The sequence below is a fragment of the Mesitornis unicolor genome, unplaced genomic scaffold (genome assembly GCF_000695765.1).
Source record: "Mesitornis unicolor isolate BGI_N332 unplaced genomic scaffold, ASM69576v1 scaffold26273, whole genome shotgun sequence".
Lineage (NCBI taxonomy): Eukaryota > Metazoa > Chordata > Aves > Mesitornithiformes > Mesitornithidae > Mesitornis > Mesitornis unicolor.
The window spans coordinates 700-16068 of NW_010177056.1; the positions used below are offsets into that span (position 1 = coordinate 700).

General features: G+C 41.2%; 1 protein-coding gene across 1 annotated transcript; it reads left to right on the top strand.

Moving 5' to 3' along the window:
• Positions 1–1194: 1194 nt before the first annotated feature.
• SEC22C (SEC22 vesicle trafficking protein homolog C (S. cerevisiae)) lies at positions 1195–11719 on the top strand (the record flags this gene model as incomplete). The annotated part of the gene is made up of 5 exons (XM_010181939.1): positions 1195–1445; positions 3332–3514; positions 8668–8786; positions 9979–10044; positions 11459–11719. Coding segments are annotated over 5 exons (820 nt in total), but the record flags the coding sequence as incomplete, so codon positions are not given.
• Positions 11720–15369: the final 3650 nt, after the last annotated feature.

Genomic DNA, 15369 nt, shown 5'->3' on the forward strand with positions numbered 1-15369 from the left:
CCTTTAATGCTAACATTTTCTGCTGCTTTTAATCTTCCGTAGTCTCTACAGAAGTAGCTGTGCGTCTGGCTCTGAAATGAGAAGAGTGCAAACAGATACGTGGCAAAAAGGCTATAAATTATTGACAGCTTGGTTTTATGCAGGCCTGGTGTTGATCCTCAGCTGTGAGCTGGGGACAAAAGGGCTTCAGGGAACCTACCCAGTGTAACTGGGCTGTCACAGAGCTAATCAAATCCATACATCCCAAGTACGTAGCATGACAAGTAAACAAAAAATGTGATAAAACTGAAACCACAAGTATTTCTGTATGAGAAGGGTGAGTATATAAATAGTAGGAAAGAGAGAAATTAGAAAGGACAATTGTTCAGCTTCAAACCTTTGGTTTTACACTGAATGTTTGCTAACAAATGGCTAACCTGCGAGGGGAGACTTCCTCAGTCTTCTTTCAGAGACAGTTACAAGTCTGTGATTATGGAGGGGGTTGTGGAAGTTTAGCGATCTACATTATGTGTGCTGACATCTGAACTGGGTGCCCTGACTCCCGTCTCTTTTAATGAAGCCTGGACCAGAGTGATTTATCTCATGCCTACATTTTGGTCAGATGAATCCCCTCTTAAGATTCCCAGAAGGTTTTGGGCCATCTGTAAGTGGAAACTTCTGCATAAATATGGCCTCAGTGTTAGAGGGACCCCTTTTGGAGTAGAATTTTTATTGCTCTGTTTCTGGTACACACTCGTCTTTATTTGCTACAAATGACTTAACACTAACAGTGTTTGAATATCTTGTTTTGTGCAAGTTAACAAATATCTCTTGCCATTAATATGAAGTTATCATATTCCAAGGGAGCAAGGAATATGTCTGCTTCCTTCCTGTGAAGAAGCTTGCTTGTTTTTGCTGTTATTTGTGGAAAGCCGCTGTGTTTTCTTTCAGAATCTTCTTGCCTGTGGTGTTTTCCGGCCATCTCTTTTCTTATTAACGTGATTTAAAGCCAGCCTGGGAAAATAATGTCCTTGATTCTTACTGCTGTAGCAATTCCACAAAATCTGTATGTGATCTTTAGTGTGCTCAGGCATACTGAGTGAATTAAGAGGACGTGTTAGATGTGTGGGGGCTGCAGGACCATTACGGCAGTGTGAACAATGCATCTTTTGCTGTCGGCTCTTTCAGCGCAATCTGTACATTCTATTTTGACAGAAAGCACAGTTTACTTCTCATGTTCTGCCTGACTCTTTTACCTCCTTATGTTGATGTTACTTTTCTTTTTTTCTCTCTCTATTTCAGTTTCCTTTCTTCTGGGGATATTGCCTGCATGGCAATCTGTTCCAGCAATTACTCAACCATCATGGCGTTTTGCTTCCTGGAAGAGCTTCAGTGGGAATTTGCTGCTTCCTACGATACAACAAGCATCAGTTTAGCTTCCAGACCATATGCTTTTCTTGAATTTGGTTTGTAACTTTGTTCTCTAATAGCAAGAATTCAGTGTCTGCTCCTTTTATGATGTTAAACAATGTCTCCTGGCGAAAGCCTGATCATAAAAATGTATCTCTGTGTGTGTGTGCCTTTGCATGTGTGTGTAGGAGGAGCTGGGCAATCTTGTAACTGCATTAAACCATTAGATTATTGATTTTGCAGTTCCTGAGAGCCCCTGTAATAGATGAACAAACTGCTGTGGTGATTAATAAACAAGTACAGAAGAGAAAGAAATGCACATTTCTAACGTTTTCTAACTTAATTTAAAAAAATCCGACAAGTGGAGACAGATGGGTACAGGAAAAAAAGGGAGACAAAATAGATTATTATGGGCAGCTTTACTTCTGGCGTGACTTAGATTCATATAATACTTCATAATCATGCCTGGTGGTGCTTTTTTAACCTGCTAGGAATGGTTTTCTTGCCAAGCAGCAGGTGCTTTACTGAACCTCGCACCTTGGAAAAACACAATTCCCTTGCAAGTGAGAAACTCTTTTCTGGGAAAGGATGAGATACTGCAGTGGGTTAACACACCTCTCACCAGATTTTGGCAATAGTGTTAAGCTAATGCTTAAAAGATTGAGAAATCCACAAGGAAGGTGTATTATACAGGCATCTTGTATCTTGGGTGAATTCCCTACAGGGCACATTTCAGACATGATGTCATTTTATACCAAGATCCAAATTACTTCTTTTTTTTTTTTAAACTTGAGTAGGAATTTGGGAATTTCAAGCCTTTTTTAATTGCATAAGGCTCTTTTTAGAGAAAAAAACCCACCTTTTTAAAAAATTTTTACTGTTACATTGTATTTTGCTACTGAGTCTACCTAATGTTGCTGTGTCTTCCCCCCCCCACACTTCTCTTCTGTGTTTGGATCAAAGGTGCACTTGATGACTAAGTTCTTAGCCTTTTGCCTGGTAGTTCCAGGTAATTATACCAGGCTGACTTAAGGTAGAACACAGGATTTTTCACTAAGGGATGCTTATGGCACTGTGTGTTCTAGCACAACAAAAAAGTCTTCCTGTGTGGTCTCAAAGCTCATACTTAAGCTACTACATATGTATCATGTCCAGTAGTAGCTGTAGTCAGCCCATGCAGTTTTTGTAGTGTAACAATATCTTCAGGATCTGGCTTTTACTTATCTTAGCTAAATAAATGGTTGTGCATTTTATTTCCCTGAACATTTGAAATAGCTTGAATTTGCCAGTATCTTTGCACAATTAAATAGGAAGTAGCGGCAGCCACAGTCGGGTACTTCAGCTCTGGAGGTGTGAGCAATTTGTTCTTGGACAAATCCTCCGCTTAGTTTCAGTGCAACTCTTGTCAAACCAGCAGCCACATTTGTGGAAAGGGATTTGCTGGCAAGTGGTATTAAATTTGAAGTGTGACAGATGAAGCAAGGTGATGGGTACGTAGATCTGTGGCTTGGTCATTGGTGGAATCACTGTGGAATTGCCTCTGCCAGTGAGAGCTGCTTCATAAATTAAATATAGGTTGAATTAATTTATCTCTGTGCTGGAAAAAAACCTAATCCTTGAAATTCCTAAAACACAATGTGGAATTGCTTCTCATGGTAGTGTGTAGGTAAGAGACGTGTTAACATCTACCCTGGAATATGAAAGCTTGTTTCCCACTGGTAGGGAGGATGTTGAGATTTAAAGCATCCAGAAGGAAGTGGGTATGAAATTAAACAGGTTTTTATTCCATAATCAGTGGTGGAAATCTATACCTGAAACTAATAAAAAAAGAAATTAGCGAAGAAATAAGAAGCAATCAAAACAGCATGCCATGATTTGATTAATTACCTAAAGCGCTTAACTTTTGCCGAGCTAATCGAAGTGTGTTTTTGTATTGTTTCAGATAACGTTATTCAGAAAGTGAAATACCATTTTAATTGCACGACTGGCTCTCGAACAAAAGCCAACTGGGAGAAGATTGAGGAGGAGCTGAAGTTCCAGCCCCCAGTTCAGCTGAAGCTGGAGGATGCAGAGCTGATGAATGGGGTGGTTAACGGCGGGCACGCAGGCGTTCATGTGGAGGTTGGTAAGTTACTACTACACACAGGTGACAGTAGACTTCACAGAATCACAGAATCGCTTGGTTGGAAAAGACCTCTGAGATCATCATGTCCACCCGTTCCTGTCTACCCCCTAAACCATATCCTTAAGTACCTCATCTGCCCGCTCCTTAAATACATCCAGGGATGGGGACTCCACCACCTCCCTGGGCAGCCTGTTCCAGCCTCTGATGACCCTCTCAGTAAAGAACTTCCTCCTTATCTCTAACCTGCACCTCCCTTGGCACAGCTTGGTGCCATTTCCCCTTGTTCTATCCCCCATCACCTGGGAGAAGAGACCAGCACCCACCTCTCTACAACCTCCCTTGAGGCAGTTGTGGGGGGGGATGAGGGCTCCCCTCAGCCTTCTCTTCTCCAAGCTAAACAAGCCCAGTTCCCTCAGCCGCTCCTCATCAGGCTTGTTCTCCAGACCCCTCCCCATCCTTGTGGCTCTTCTCTGAACATGCTCCAGAATCTCAACATCCTTCTTCTAGTGAGGGGCCCAGAACTGAACACAGGACTCGAGGTGCGGCCTCACCAGTGCCGAGTACAGGGGGATAATCACCTCCCTGGACCTGACATCCTCGACATTAATGACAGAAAAACATGTAACAGCAGTGGTTCCTTTCTTTACTAAGAAATATGTATATAATGTGTGTGAAACCCAAGAAAAAGGACTGCTTTTCTCTCAGTAAACAACATATGGTCTTTAGATTATAGCAGGTATGCAGCAGAGCCTTTAAGGACTCGTGGTAACGTCTTTTCTCCCAGCCTTAGATCAGCTTTTCTATATAGACAATTGGTTGTAACTGGCCTTGATGTTTTCCATCTTAATTCTTCTGCTTTTAGAGTAGTTGTTTGTTAAATTGTCTATGGCAGAAAAGCCCCACTAATTCATTGCTTGCATTTTCTAATAGAAGATAAGTAATCACAGTCTGAATGAGTTGCTTCAGCCCGAGGAAAGAAAAGATGAGAAGAATATTAGCTGAGGGTAAAACTCTCATTCCCAGACTGTGTCTTGAGTTGTTCTCTCCTCTCTGCTTTCTCCGTTTACCTTATTCTTTACAATTTAATCCATTTTTCTAAAATTCTGAAAGAGGATAGGTATATCTGTATGAACAACACATAAAGGCTTGACAAGGGACCTTTTGGTAATGAATCCTGACGTTTTACCTGCTTTTAGAAGTACTAACCTCTACTTATATATTGTAAAATTGGTATCTTCTTTGTGTTGCAGTTGCATAGTCAAAATTCTGCCTCCTTCCTCTATGAAACGAAATGCTTTTAATCCTATTAGCATGGCTGTTTAAATGCAGCTGGAGTGCCATGAGCTTGTATTTCCTCTTTTTTTGTTGTTCTTGGCTTATGAAACACTAATAAAACTAAGTACCAGTTGCTCAGTCTTATTGTTTCTGATGGATGAGCTGGAATCTGATTTGACATAGGTATTTTAAGTTAAAACAGAGAGGGGCAGTGGCCAGGAGGAAATAAAAAATAGGACTGAAAATGTTTTATTTGCCAGTCAGATTTGTGAGTGCTCCTCAGAACTGCACTTGAAGCTTAAATATTTTCATGATGTGACAGGGCTTAGAAATTCATTGCAGTGGTGTGAACGGTTTTGGTGCCAGTGAACATTTGCAAGCCAGTCTGTGTCCACAGATCAGAAATACATTTTCAGTTCCCCAATATTCTTAATTGCTTTCTTTAACTTTCCATCTGGCTTTTTATTTCTGGCTGTTTTCTCTGGTCGAACCCAAATACTCTTGCAGATTGTTCTGACTTTATTTTAAGGATCATATTTATGATCATCTGTTTCCCTTGGCTGGAGTCAGCTTTCCTCGCTTATGTCTCTCTCCTCTCATCATTACCTACCAGCTGAATCCTGCTTTGCTGGTCTAAGTTTAGCTGTGTGGAGAGTGTTTGTTCCTATATTAATGTTATTTATATGGTGGGTCTGATTTACAGGAGACTTCTTGAGCATACATTGAAGTGTTATGGTTGCAGCAGAGCAGAATTGAATTGTATCTGCATTTTATAGTGAAGACAGATCAATCAATGGATTGATCAAAGCATCAATCTCCTGACATGGTTGTAGCTGGTTCTTCTTCTGAGCTGTGTGATCACATCCCCTGGCTCTTCATTTTAGTGTGAAGTGAGTCTGAAAAGTCAGGGCAGTTTTGTCCTTCTTAGTATACATGGGAACAAAAGTTTTCTTCATTTTTTTTTCTTCTGTTTGTTCCTTCATTCTTAACTAAACCCAAACCCTTGCTGGAAAGACGCTAGCGTTGTATCCTTGATCAACATCTGCACGTCCTCAGCTCTTGCTGCAAAAGCCTCACCTTGTGTCTCGATATGGGCACAGCTGATGAAGCTCCGGAAGACAGTGGGGGGTGTGTGCAGCAGAAATGTGAAGTGTAAGTAGCATCCTGTGAAATGGGAGAGTTTTTTCACATCAGAACCGGCTCTATGAAGTCAAAGAACAACTTGTGCCATTTGTCTGCTAAGCACGCTGTTAAATTATGCAGCATTGTGCTCCCCTTGATGAATGTTCTTAGTCTTTTGTAGACACACAGGGAGTCATTGACAGAGTCCCTTTTAAGATGTTTTTTGAAGATGTCTCACATCTCTGGCTTTTTTTGTGTTTGTATTTTATTTTAAAATGTTTGAGTCTGGTTTCATTTTTCACTCCCGGTGCCGTCTTTGTCTGCAGTTTTGGATAGGTGACTCATTGTCAAACCCTTGTTGTGCTGTGCCTTGGAGAGACAGGATGGAGTGTGATGCAGCAGGCATTCATGTCAGTCTCTGGTTAAATAGCCAGAGGTATCTGCTCAGAAAATCTTTTACAGGCAGGAGTTTCAATTTCTTCATTGTGTGAGGTTGTTTTCACAGAATTTTTCTGTACGTGTTCACATAGGTTTGAATCCCAATTAACAATCTCACTTGTGCTTGCACACAGTTGTGCTGTCTTGGACTAAGAGTGCTTGTACTCTCTTTTTTCCCTTTAATGTAATAAGCAATTCTAGTATGAAATTGTATTTATAAAAACATGAGTGAATTCACACAAGTGTAATAATTTTCCCCTGGCAGTGCCCATCTCTGTCGTTCGGTGCAATTTCGGTTTGTGAAAAACCTCGGAATGATGCAGCAGAAATAGAGCTCCACAGCAAACAACTTAAAAATCAGTTTTCACAGAATCTGATCCCTGAGGAACTGGATGTTGTAATCTCCTCTGCATCTGTGATAGCAATTCTTTTTATCCTACTGGGCAAGAAAATGTAACTTCTTAGGTAATATTCCATGCTGTGGTCTTCAGCCTGCAGAAGCTGCATATTGAGACTTGTGGTGTTCTTCCCTGGGGACTGAAAACTCTTGACGTGTGCAGTTTTCAAAATCCTGTTCAAGGAATGACACTTGTGCTTGGTCATTTTTCTTTGTTGGAGAGACACTGTGTGCTTCTGATGTAAACCTTAGAAACTGAGGAAGGAGAAACAGTAGCCTTTATTAGGAAATTTCCTTAAGAGAGAGATACATAGCAGCCACATTATTTAATTTATCAAAATTAATAGGCAGCTGAATGGACAGGTCAGTGAATGAAGAAATGTGCTGGTACAGCTTTTGTTCACTGCACTGTTTGGACCTTAAATTTCACTGCGTAGCAAAAGAGCAAAATTGCCTTTGAATGATAGGGATTACTTGCACCATTTATTACATGAACATGTCTGTGACAATAATAAGCAGTAATGCTACGTAATGTGGCATATATCAAATGGAATTAACACAGTTCCTTCTGCAGCTGCTTTGGAGATGAAATTATGAAGGTATGAGTGCACGCCAGACAAATTAATTACACAGACACTTATAAAAGAGGCTTTATATCCCTACATTAATTTGGCATCTAACTTTTTTACATCCATCTGTCAAAATCTCTCTTGAAGGAGAAGCAGCAAGTGTTTTGCTCTCTTAAAGCATGTAGTACTACAGTATTAAAGCTGTTGTGATGTTTCACTGAAATGAAGCCAGAGATGATGCCTGCTGTGTTGCTGAGTTTGTAGTAGTTGGGAGCTGCCTACATCTGGACAGGAGGCAGAAGGTCCTGAGAACCGGGGAGATTTCTTAAGGGCTCATTTATTCTCCTGTATTTTATGGGTGTTGGTGCAGGAGAGGATCTGGATTTGGTATCTGAGGTGCAAATTACCCTTCTTATTGTTATCTTAAGCAATGTTCTGCTTGTGGTGACAGAAGGGCAGGGATGAAGCGTAGGTGAGTATCCAGGTGTGGTATCTGTTGTTGGGCTGCTACACCTAGGGAAAACAAACAGGTGAGCTTTTGGACAACCAAAGCCCTGAATTAGAAACCGCAGATTCCAAAGTTAAATACACATTTCTAATAATTGCTTTGACCTTAATTAGGTATGTAGCAATTAGATCACCCTGAAGAAATGGTATCTGGGGGTGTGGGTGTTAAGTAGGTGTGGTGGAGAAGGTGTGAAAGGAAGGTACAGATAATCCACTACCTGTGAAATGTGTTTCAGGCTCTTCTAGCAGCGGTGCATCAAAGTCCTTGGCTCCTGCAGTTGTCTTCTGACAACTGCTTGATGAGGGCACCAAATGCTGTGTGGAAACCATTGGTTGCTGAATGTGAGACTGAACGTTCAAACTGTCAGTGGGGAGAAATACAGAGGTGCCAGTTGAGGAACAGATGAATCGCTCCCTTGCTTTTATGGGTGTCAGAAATCCAAGCTCTTTCCCAGACCTGTATGTGCTTAAAGCCGCTAGCTTTTCTACTGACCTGTGGAGGGTGTTAACTATGCTAATCTGCTGTAATAAACAGTTAAATAATATCTACATGCACCATAAAAGAGGCCATTAATGCTGAATAGCTCAAGAACAAATTCTATTGCTTAATCTGTTTAAAAGAAATTCACCAGAGCGCTTGCTGATTTCTCGATGTCTGAAGAACTGAACAGTGTAATGCAAGAAAAAAGGAGGTTTTTCTGTTTATAATTGGTCTTCTTCAAACGTGAGAGGCTTTGAAAATGTTTAAAGCCCACATAAGCTCATTTGTGTCGGTTTATGTTAAAAGATTCAAAGTAATAGTGCAAATTTTCACTACTAATGTCTGTCTTTTTATTTTGTTTAAGTCCCTACTTACAGGATGGAGCGTGTGACTCCCCTGGGAATTCTGTCGCTGGTGCTGAACATCATGTGTGGAGCTTTGAATCTCATTCGAGGAGTTCACCTAGCAGAGAATTCATTTCAGGTAACCCTGATTGAATTGAAATCTGTAAATGAGTCAAAGCGAGTGAGTTACTTGGGTAACCAGATTACGGGTGGCTGTTCTGCCTCTTAGCAGAGCATACATCTTTCCACAAGAAGTGTTCTGTTTGTCCAGGGAATGTGCAATTGATTTCTCAATGAGCCGGCAGTGAGAGCTTGCAGCCCGGAAGGCCAACTGCATCCTGGGCTGCATCACAAGAAGTGTGGCCAGCAGGGCCAGGGAGAGGATTCTGCTCCTCTGCTCTGCTCTGGTGAGACCTCACCTGCAGGGCTGTGTCCAGTTCTGGGGCCCCCAACATAAGAAGGCCATGGAGCTGTTGGAGCACGTCCAGCGGAGGCCACAGAGGTGCTCAGGGACTGGAGCAGCTCTCCTATGAAGACAGGCTGAGAGAGTTGGGGCTGTTCAGCCTGGAGAAGAGAAGGCTTCGGAGGGACGTTATTGCAGCCTTCCAGTTCCTGAAGGAGCTACAGGAAAGCTGGGGAGAGACTTTTGACAACGGCATGGAGTGATAGGACAAGGGGGAATGGTTTTAAACTGGAAGTGGGCAGATTTAGACTGGATTTTAGGAAGAAATTCTTGACTGTGAGGGTGGTGAGACACTGGCCCAGGTTGCCCAGGGAAGCTGTGGATGCCCCCTCTCTGTCAGTGTTCACGGCCAGGTTGGATGGGGCTTGGAGCAGCCTGGGCTGGTGGGAGGTGTCCCTGCCCATGGCAGGGGTTGGACTGGGTGAGCTTTAAGGTCCCTTCCAACCCAAACCATTCTGTGATTTTATGTGATTTGTTGTGTATCGCAGAACATTGCATTTTATTCTTTTCTAAGGGAGGTTAAAATTTGGAGAAATATTTTAGTCTTGTCAGACTGGCTGGATTTTTTTGCGTAAATCTTTTTAAACAAAAATTTTTGAAACCATAAGCAACTTTTAAAAAGGGAAAAAAAAAATCGTGTCCTGGTTGTATGGTGGCACAGTTTTATTTAGCAGGAATTGTCACATAAGCCCCAGTTCTTGGTGTCTTGTTCAGTGATATTGATCTTGCTGTTTAACACTGTTGCACTCAGTCAACATAAACTGGGATGAGAGGTACTTGATGAAATACAGTGTGCTAAAATATCAAGCAGTACTTGCTAAAAACTGTTGCTGACATGGTTGTTTGTCACTTCTTTTAATCCAAACAGGAGGACCATGAAGGCATTGGAAATGTGATAGCTTTTATTCTACCTTTTCTAGCCTGTGTTTTTCAGGTACGTTAAGTAAATAAAATGCTTTCTGATTACTTTTATATTAGAATATACAAGACAAAATAATTTTCAGCTAAGAATTATTTTCTCTGACTTCCTTATGCAGAAGAATTTGAATGAAGAAAATATTAAATGCTCCAAATGGCTTCTTCTCAACAGGTTCCTTAAATGCCTAAAGCAGTGGTCCACAACCTTTAACCCGAGGGCAATATGTTGTTTGCAAAATCTTCAGTTTTTTCAGCCTGTGATAGCAGGAAGCTGCTGCAGTTGGGTCAGGAGCTGACAGAAGGAATAACATAATGTCTATGGTGTATTCATTGCTTAGTACTGTTGCATTTGGCTAATGGTTTGGGGACCACTATCTGAAGGCTTCTATTTATCTACAGTGTTTAAAACTTGCAGAAGGGCTATTTATTGTATCATAATGGATATGATTTAGTGTCTTTCAGCCTTCTTACACCTCTGCTCACAGCAGAGCTTTAAGATGGAGATACTAATTTGGATCTAAATGCTTGGTGCAAGTCATTCCTCACAAAGAAAGGCTCTGTCCTGCTTTTTTTCCAGTTCGTACCTGAAGCTAGAGGAGCTAAATAAAGAAGAGTTCTCTCTTTTGATCTGCAGCAGTCATCTGCACAAAATGCTTGTGCATAAATCGAGCTCTAGTGTGAAGTGCTCCTTACGTGTTGATCTCTGCTTGTGTCATCAGCACAGTTGGAAGCTGTGACCTTAAGTGAGAAAGCACGATCTGTTGCTGCCTGAGTTAAAAAAGTAACTCTTCTGCCAGCACTTTGAGGGGTTTTAGTTTTCGCCTGTGAGGGTTGTTGCTCTTCACACATGCTTAGCAAATGGGTTCCACCTGTTCTTAAATTTAAAAAGAAAAAGAGCTCAAAACCCCAGATAAACCTATTAACAGAAATGATCTCTTCCTACCCAGTCAAGTCTAGAGAATGAAGTCCTTTACTTATCCCAAGAACAAATAAGGCAGAAGCAGATTTGGGTTTGCTCTTTTCCTGCTTCTGAGCTTTTGTCTTGTGAAAATCATGGGTGGTTTTTGAAAGCTGGCTCAGCGTTCGGACCCCTGAAATCCAAGCTGAGGCAGGCGGGAGGGACACCAGTTGTGCTGACAGACTTCTCTTGATATCTCTGCTCACCAGGAGGGTCTGGGTTAAGGCCACTAATAGAAATAATAATGATATTAATCATAATCATAACAACAACAATGACAATAATAATAATTATTATAACAACAACCACTCCAGCTATTCTTAGAGGACCTTTCAGCATAGGAGTTGAGGGGAAGCTTGGAGCTTCTTGGTGATCACTGCAATGATGTGAACATGCCAGCAATTCCCAGCTATGTCTTTTGTCTACCTGTACAGGGTTTAATGCTAACGCTGTCTCTCTGGTCCTTTTGCAGTGTTACTTGTACCTCTTCTACAGCTCAGCGAGGAAGGTGAAGACGTTTGTCCTCTTTTTCTCCATTTGTTTCTGCAACGTTTACTTGTACGGATTACGGAACCTCTGGCAAATTGCCTTTCACATAGGAGTGGCATCGCTTTCTTCTTATCAGATCCTGACAAGGCAGCTTCTGGAGAAACAGCCTGACTGCGGAGTATGAAGAAAGACTTTGGGTTTGCTACTCTATTTTTACAACCTTTTTTATAATATGAAATTGGCCAAAAATAGCTTGGGGTATTTGTAAAGATTTGTGACAATGGCTCTTGCAAGGAGGATTATTTCGAAGCAACTGGAAATAAAGTAGGGTACTGTAATGGTGTCAAACGTACGGTGAGGAACGTAGCTGTATTTAATATGGCATGTGGTAAATGTGCATGGGAGAGATCTTATCAGGCGTCATCAACAGAGGGAGGTTCTTACCATGAACAGGCTTTTACTCCTTGACTAACACCATCTAGACAGCATTTTGCCATTGGTCTTACTGGCTTTGTAACAGTTTGGCAGTCTTGCTCTGCCAGTGCTACCTAAACTATTAGAATTGTATAGTAAAATGAAGATAAAATTGGTGGGTAACATTTTTGTCAGTAGAATTTGTTAAGCATTAAGATTCTTGGTAAATACAAGTGAAGGAGTTGTTTGCCATAATTAGATGAGTTTAATATCAGTGGGAAAAATTGTTAGGATGAGCTTCAGGGTAATTTTTCTAGGTTTTGAAGGAAAAGAAAAGACTGTGTCTCTCTTAAAAACCATAAAGGCTATAAATATCTCCTGGCTAAACAGTGCATTGTAGTTAAGTACGTGCTCATTGGTTAATTGCAAATACGCTTGGGGCAGCATAAAATAAACCCAGTGAATATAAGTGATCTTTCAGCTCAAGTGGCCTTTATTTCTGTGGTTAAGGTCACTGTTACTATAAGGGTAATTCCACGTTTGCTTGGTCTGTACAGATAATAAATCTTCCAAGCCTACTTGTGACAGGCCACTGTCTCCTTCACCTTTTTAAAAAAAGGTATAGCTGGTAAGTAGAAAGCCATTTCCAGTAATGGAAAGCAAGAGCAGGTTCTCTTTATTATATAAAACACCTTTAGTTGATGGTGTTGAGTTCTTACGCTAAGATGAATTTATGAGTGTGCACTTTTGACTATGATACTTAAAAGAGCTGAAATTCTTAACCTCTGCTGCACAGGGTGGTGCTGTACATAACGTTTTGAGGTGCATATGGGCATTTTAGAGCATACATGAATAATTTAGGCTGTCTTGTTTAAAAAAAATGCGTAGCATTTTGGTGCAGCTGTCCTCGAAGGATTGTAGAGACTCGAACTGAGGTGATGTAGAGAGCTGTAGGTGTGTTATGTTGTGAAAGTGTGGTCCTAGATTTTCTTTATTTTTTTAAAATACTTTTTAGGAAATTGTTTTCTGGTCGCCCCATTTCTTCCACCAAACATCTCTCACCAAAGATTTATTTTTCCTCTCACGTAGTCTCTACCTCTGGTGGTTGCAAAGGGATTAACATGATGCAGGGTTGTCTTGAGTTTGCAGAAGTGCTTAACAAAATCACTTCCTTGCTTCTCAGTGAATTTTCCTGAAGTCTCGTGAGGTAAACGCTGTGTTTTTGGTAAACACCAGGAACCTGTGTGCCTTGGAAGCAGCTCTGTGATGCAGGTGACTGCAGCAACAGCATCGATAGGCAGCCCCATACAACCTCAACAGTTTCTAGAACATCAAGAGACTTGGTGCCAGAGCTTTTCCCAGTAGTAAAATGTAGGTATTTCTTTTCCATCCCATGTTAGCACATTTACTGTAATAATAACGCACTGAGCTCCTTGAAACTCTGTGGAATAGCCTCGTAGGAATGACAGAGGACTATTTTAGCTTGCCAGTTAAAGCAGCTGTTGCTGGGTGCCGTGAGGGAATGCTCTGCTGTTATAAGGGAGTGGGTTGCAATCGTTTGTCTGTCACTGCCCCAGTTTTCTGCCAGAGCGTGAGTGCAGAAACGAAGCCACCCTTCAACCGCTGTCCTTCAGATACCGGGATGACCCCACAGATGTGGGGCTTTTAGTACTGATGAGCTTTTACGTTCCTATAGCTGTTCAGTCCCAGTTTTACTTGGTGATACGACCCAACTTTACCCCCCTTTTAGCCTCCGTTAGGATAAAGAGTCCAAAAGAGCTTTGCTGTCTCTCCATAGGCTTGGATAAAGCAGTGCTGCTGTAGCTTATGGCACACAGAGCATTTTTGAGGGGGTCACAGGGCCAGTGGAGCCATCATCTGCTTTTTTATTCCTCATCCTTGTGTTGAGCTGATGGGCAAAAACGTTCTGATGCTTCCTGAGCATCTGTTTGCTTTATCATAAAGCAAACACATCCCTGCGCCAGGTGATGTCAGCAGCAGCTCTGCAGTAGGAGTGGTGGAGCGAGGTGTTAAATTAACGTAATCGGGGTGAATAAAGATTAAACTCAGCTTTTGTTTGATATTTTCTTTTTTCCTGACAATGTTTCAGTAAAACCAAACGAGAGCGGTTGGTTCAGTTCTACCTTTGTGTGAGTTTTTCTGCTTTGTGGATCAGATGGAGGATGCGACTGAATCTTTTCTCCTAAATGAACTAAACTCTCATCTGCTGTTCATCTTAAGCCCTTTGCAACCATTTTTTTCCTCCCTATAATCTGTGTAAACCATATTAAGGAATCTGCATGGATTAATACCTGTGCGTTAGTATCTGCACACTTTGTAGGCTCGGGTTGTGATTCCAGGATGGGCAGAGCACGCGTCGTTTGACCAATATTTCTTTTTTAAAGTTGGTATTTTGAATGGCTCCTGTATCCGTAAGGTATTTCTACGGTTAAACTTTTCTTTCTGATGAAACAGCAAGAGAAATGGAGCATTTTACGTTGATCTCAGTGCTTTTAAGATTTAATAAAAAAAGAATGGCTTGCAGTTTGAGTACATGAAATCTGACTCATAACGTGGGGTTATGCCTGTTTGGAATCAAATCCCCGGACAGGAATCCATCCCTTTTTTGTTCGAACATTAAACTGTTTAACGCAGTTTGAATTGCATTTCCTGAACGCTGTCAGTTTTCAAGAGAAGCCTTTAGGAAACTCTTCTCCTCACCCAGCAGCTCAGCACAAGAAAATTGGCGCAGAATAAACGTCATTAATTTAAAGATTCGCGGTGCTCAGTCACTTTATGAAGCTGATCGTTTTCTGTGGGATTTTAATTGCTTTCCTTCTCCCAAAGACCTGTTAAGTTTGTCGAAGGTGGGCTGGTACCTTTTTAGGCATTTTTGCACTGTATTAATAATTGAACCTGTGTAAATGTGTATAAAATCGTTTTGCATGTAGATGTATATATGTACATATATCTAATAAATGGCTTTTTTTGCATGGGTTGTCTTCATTTATAGTTTCAAAATAGCTGGTACTAAATTTAGATACTTTTATTCAGTTATCGACACCCTGAAGAGTGACTGATTCATCAACTGAACTATATAACTAGATTTATAAATATGTATATAGAAACTTGCTTATCCCAGCAGCAGATTGCAGTGGGCTGTGATGGAGCTTTTGGAGCTTTAACACTTTTGCTCCTTACTTTCAGTGACCGTGTTAAATGGCTTTTCCTCCAAAGCTTCCATTTTTGGAGTGTTGAAGTATGTGAAGTACGATGTAACAGGGTCCCGTAGGTCCTTTTCCAGCAGTGACTAATGGAGATTTTGCAAATTGCTGTTAGATTTTAACCCTGGCCCTCAGTGGTACTAGGCCTGTTAAGTTAGTCCTACCCATCAGTTCCTGGTGAGAGCTTGTGGACTTTTTTGGGCTCATTTCAGCGACCTTTGAGAAAGACTCTGAAGATGTTGATTCATCAGGTTTT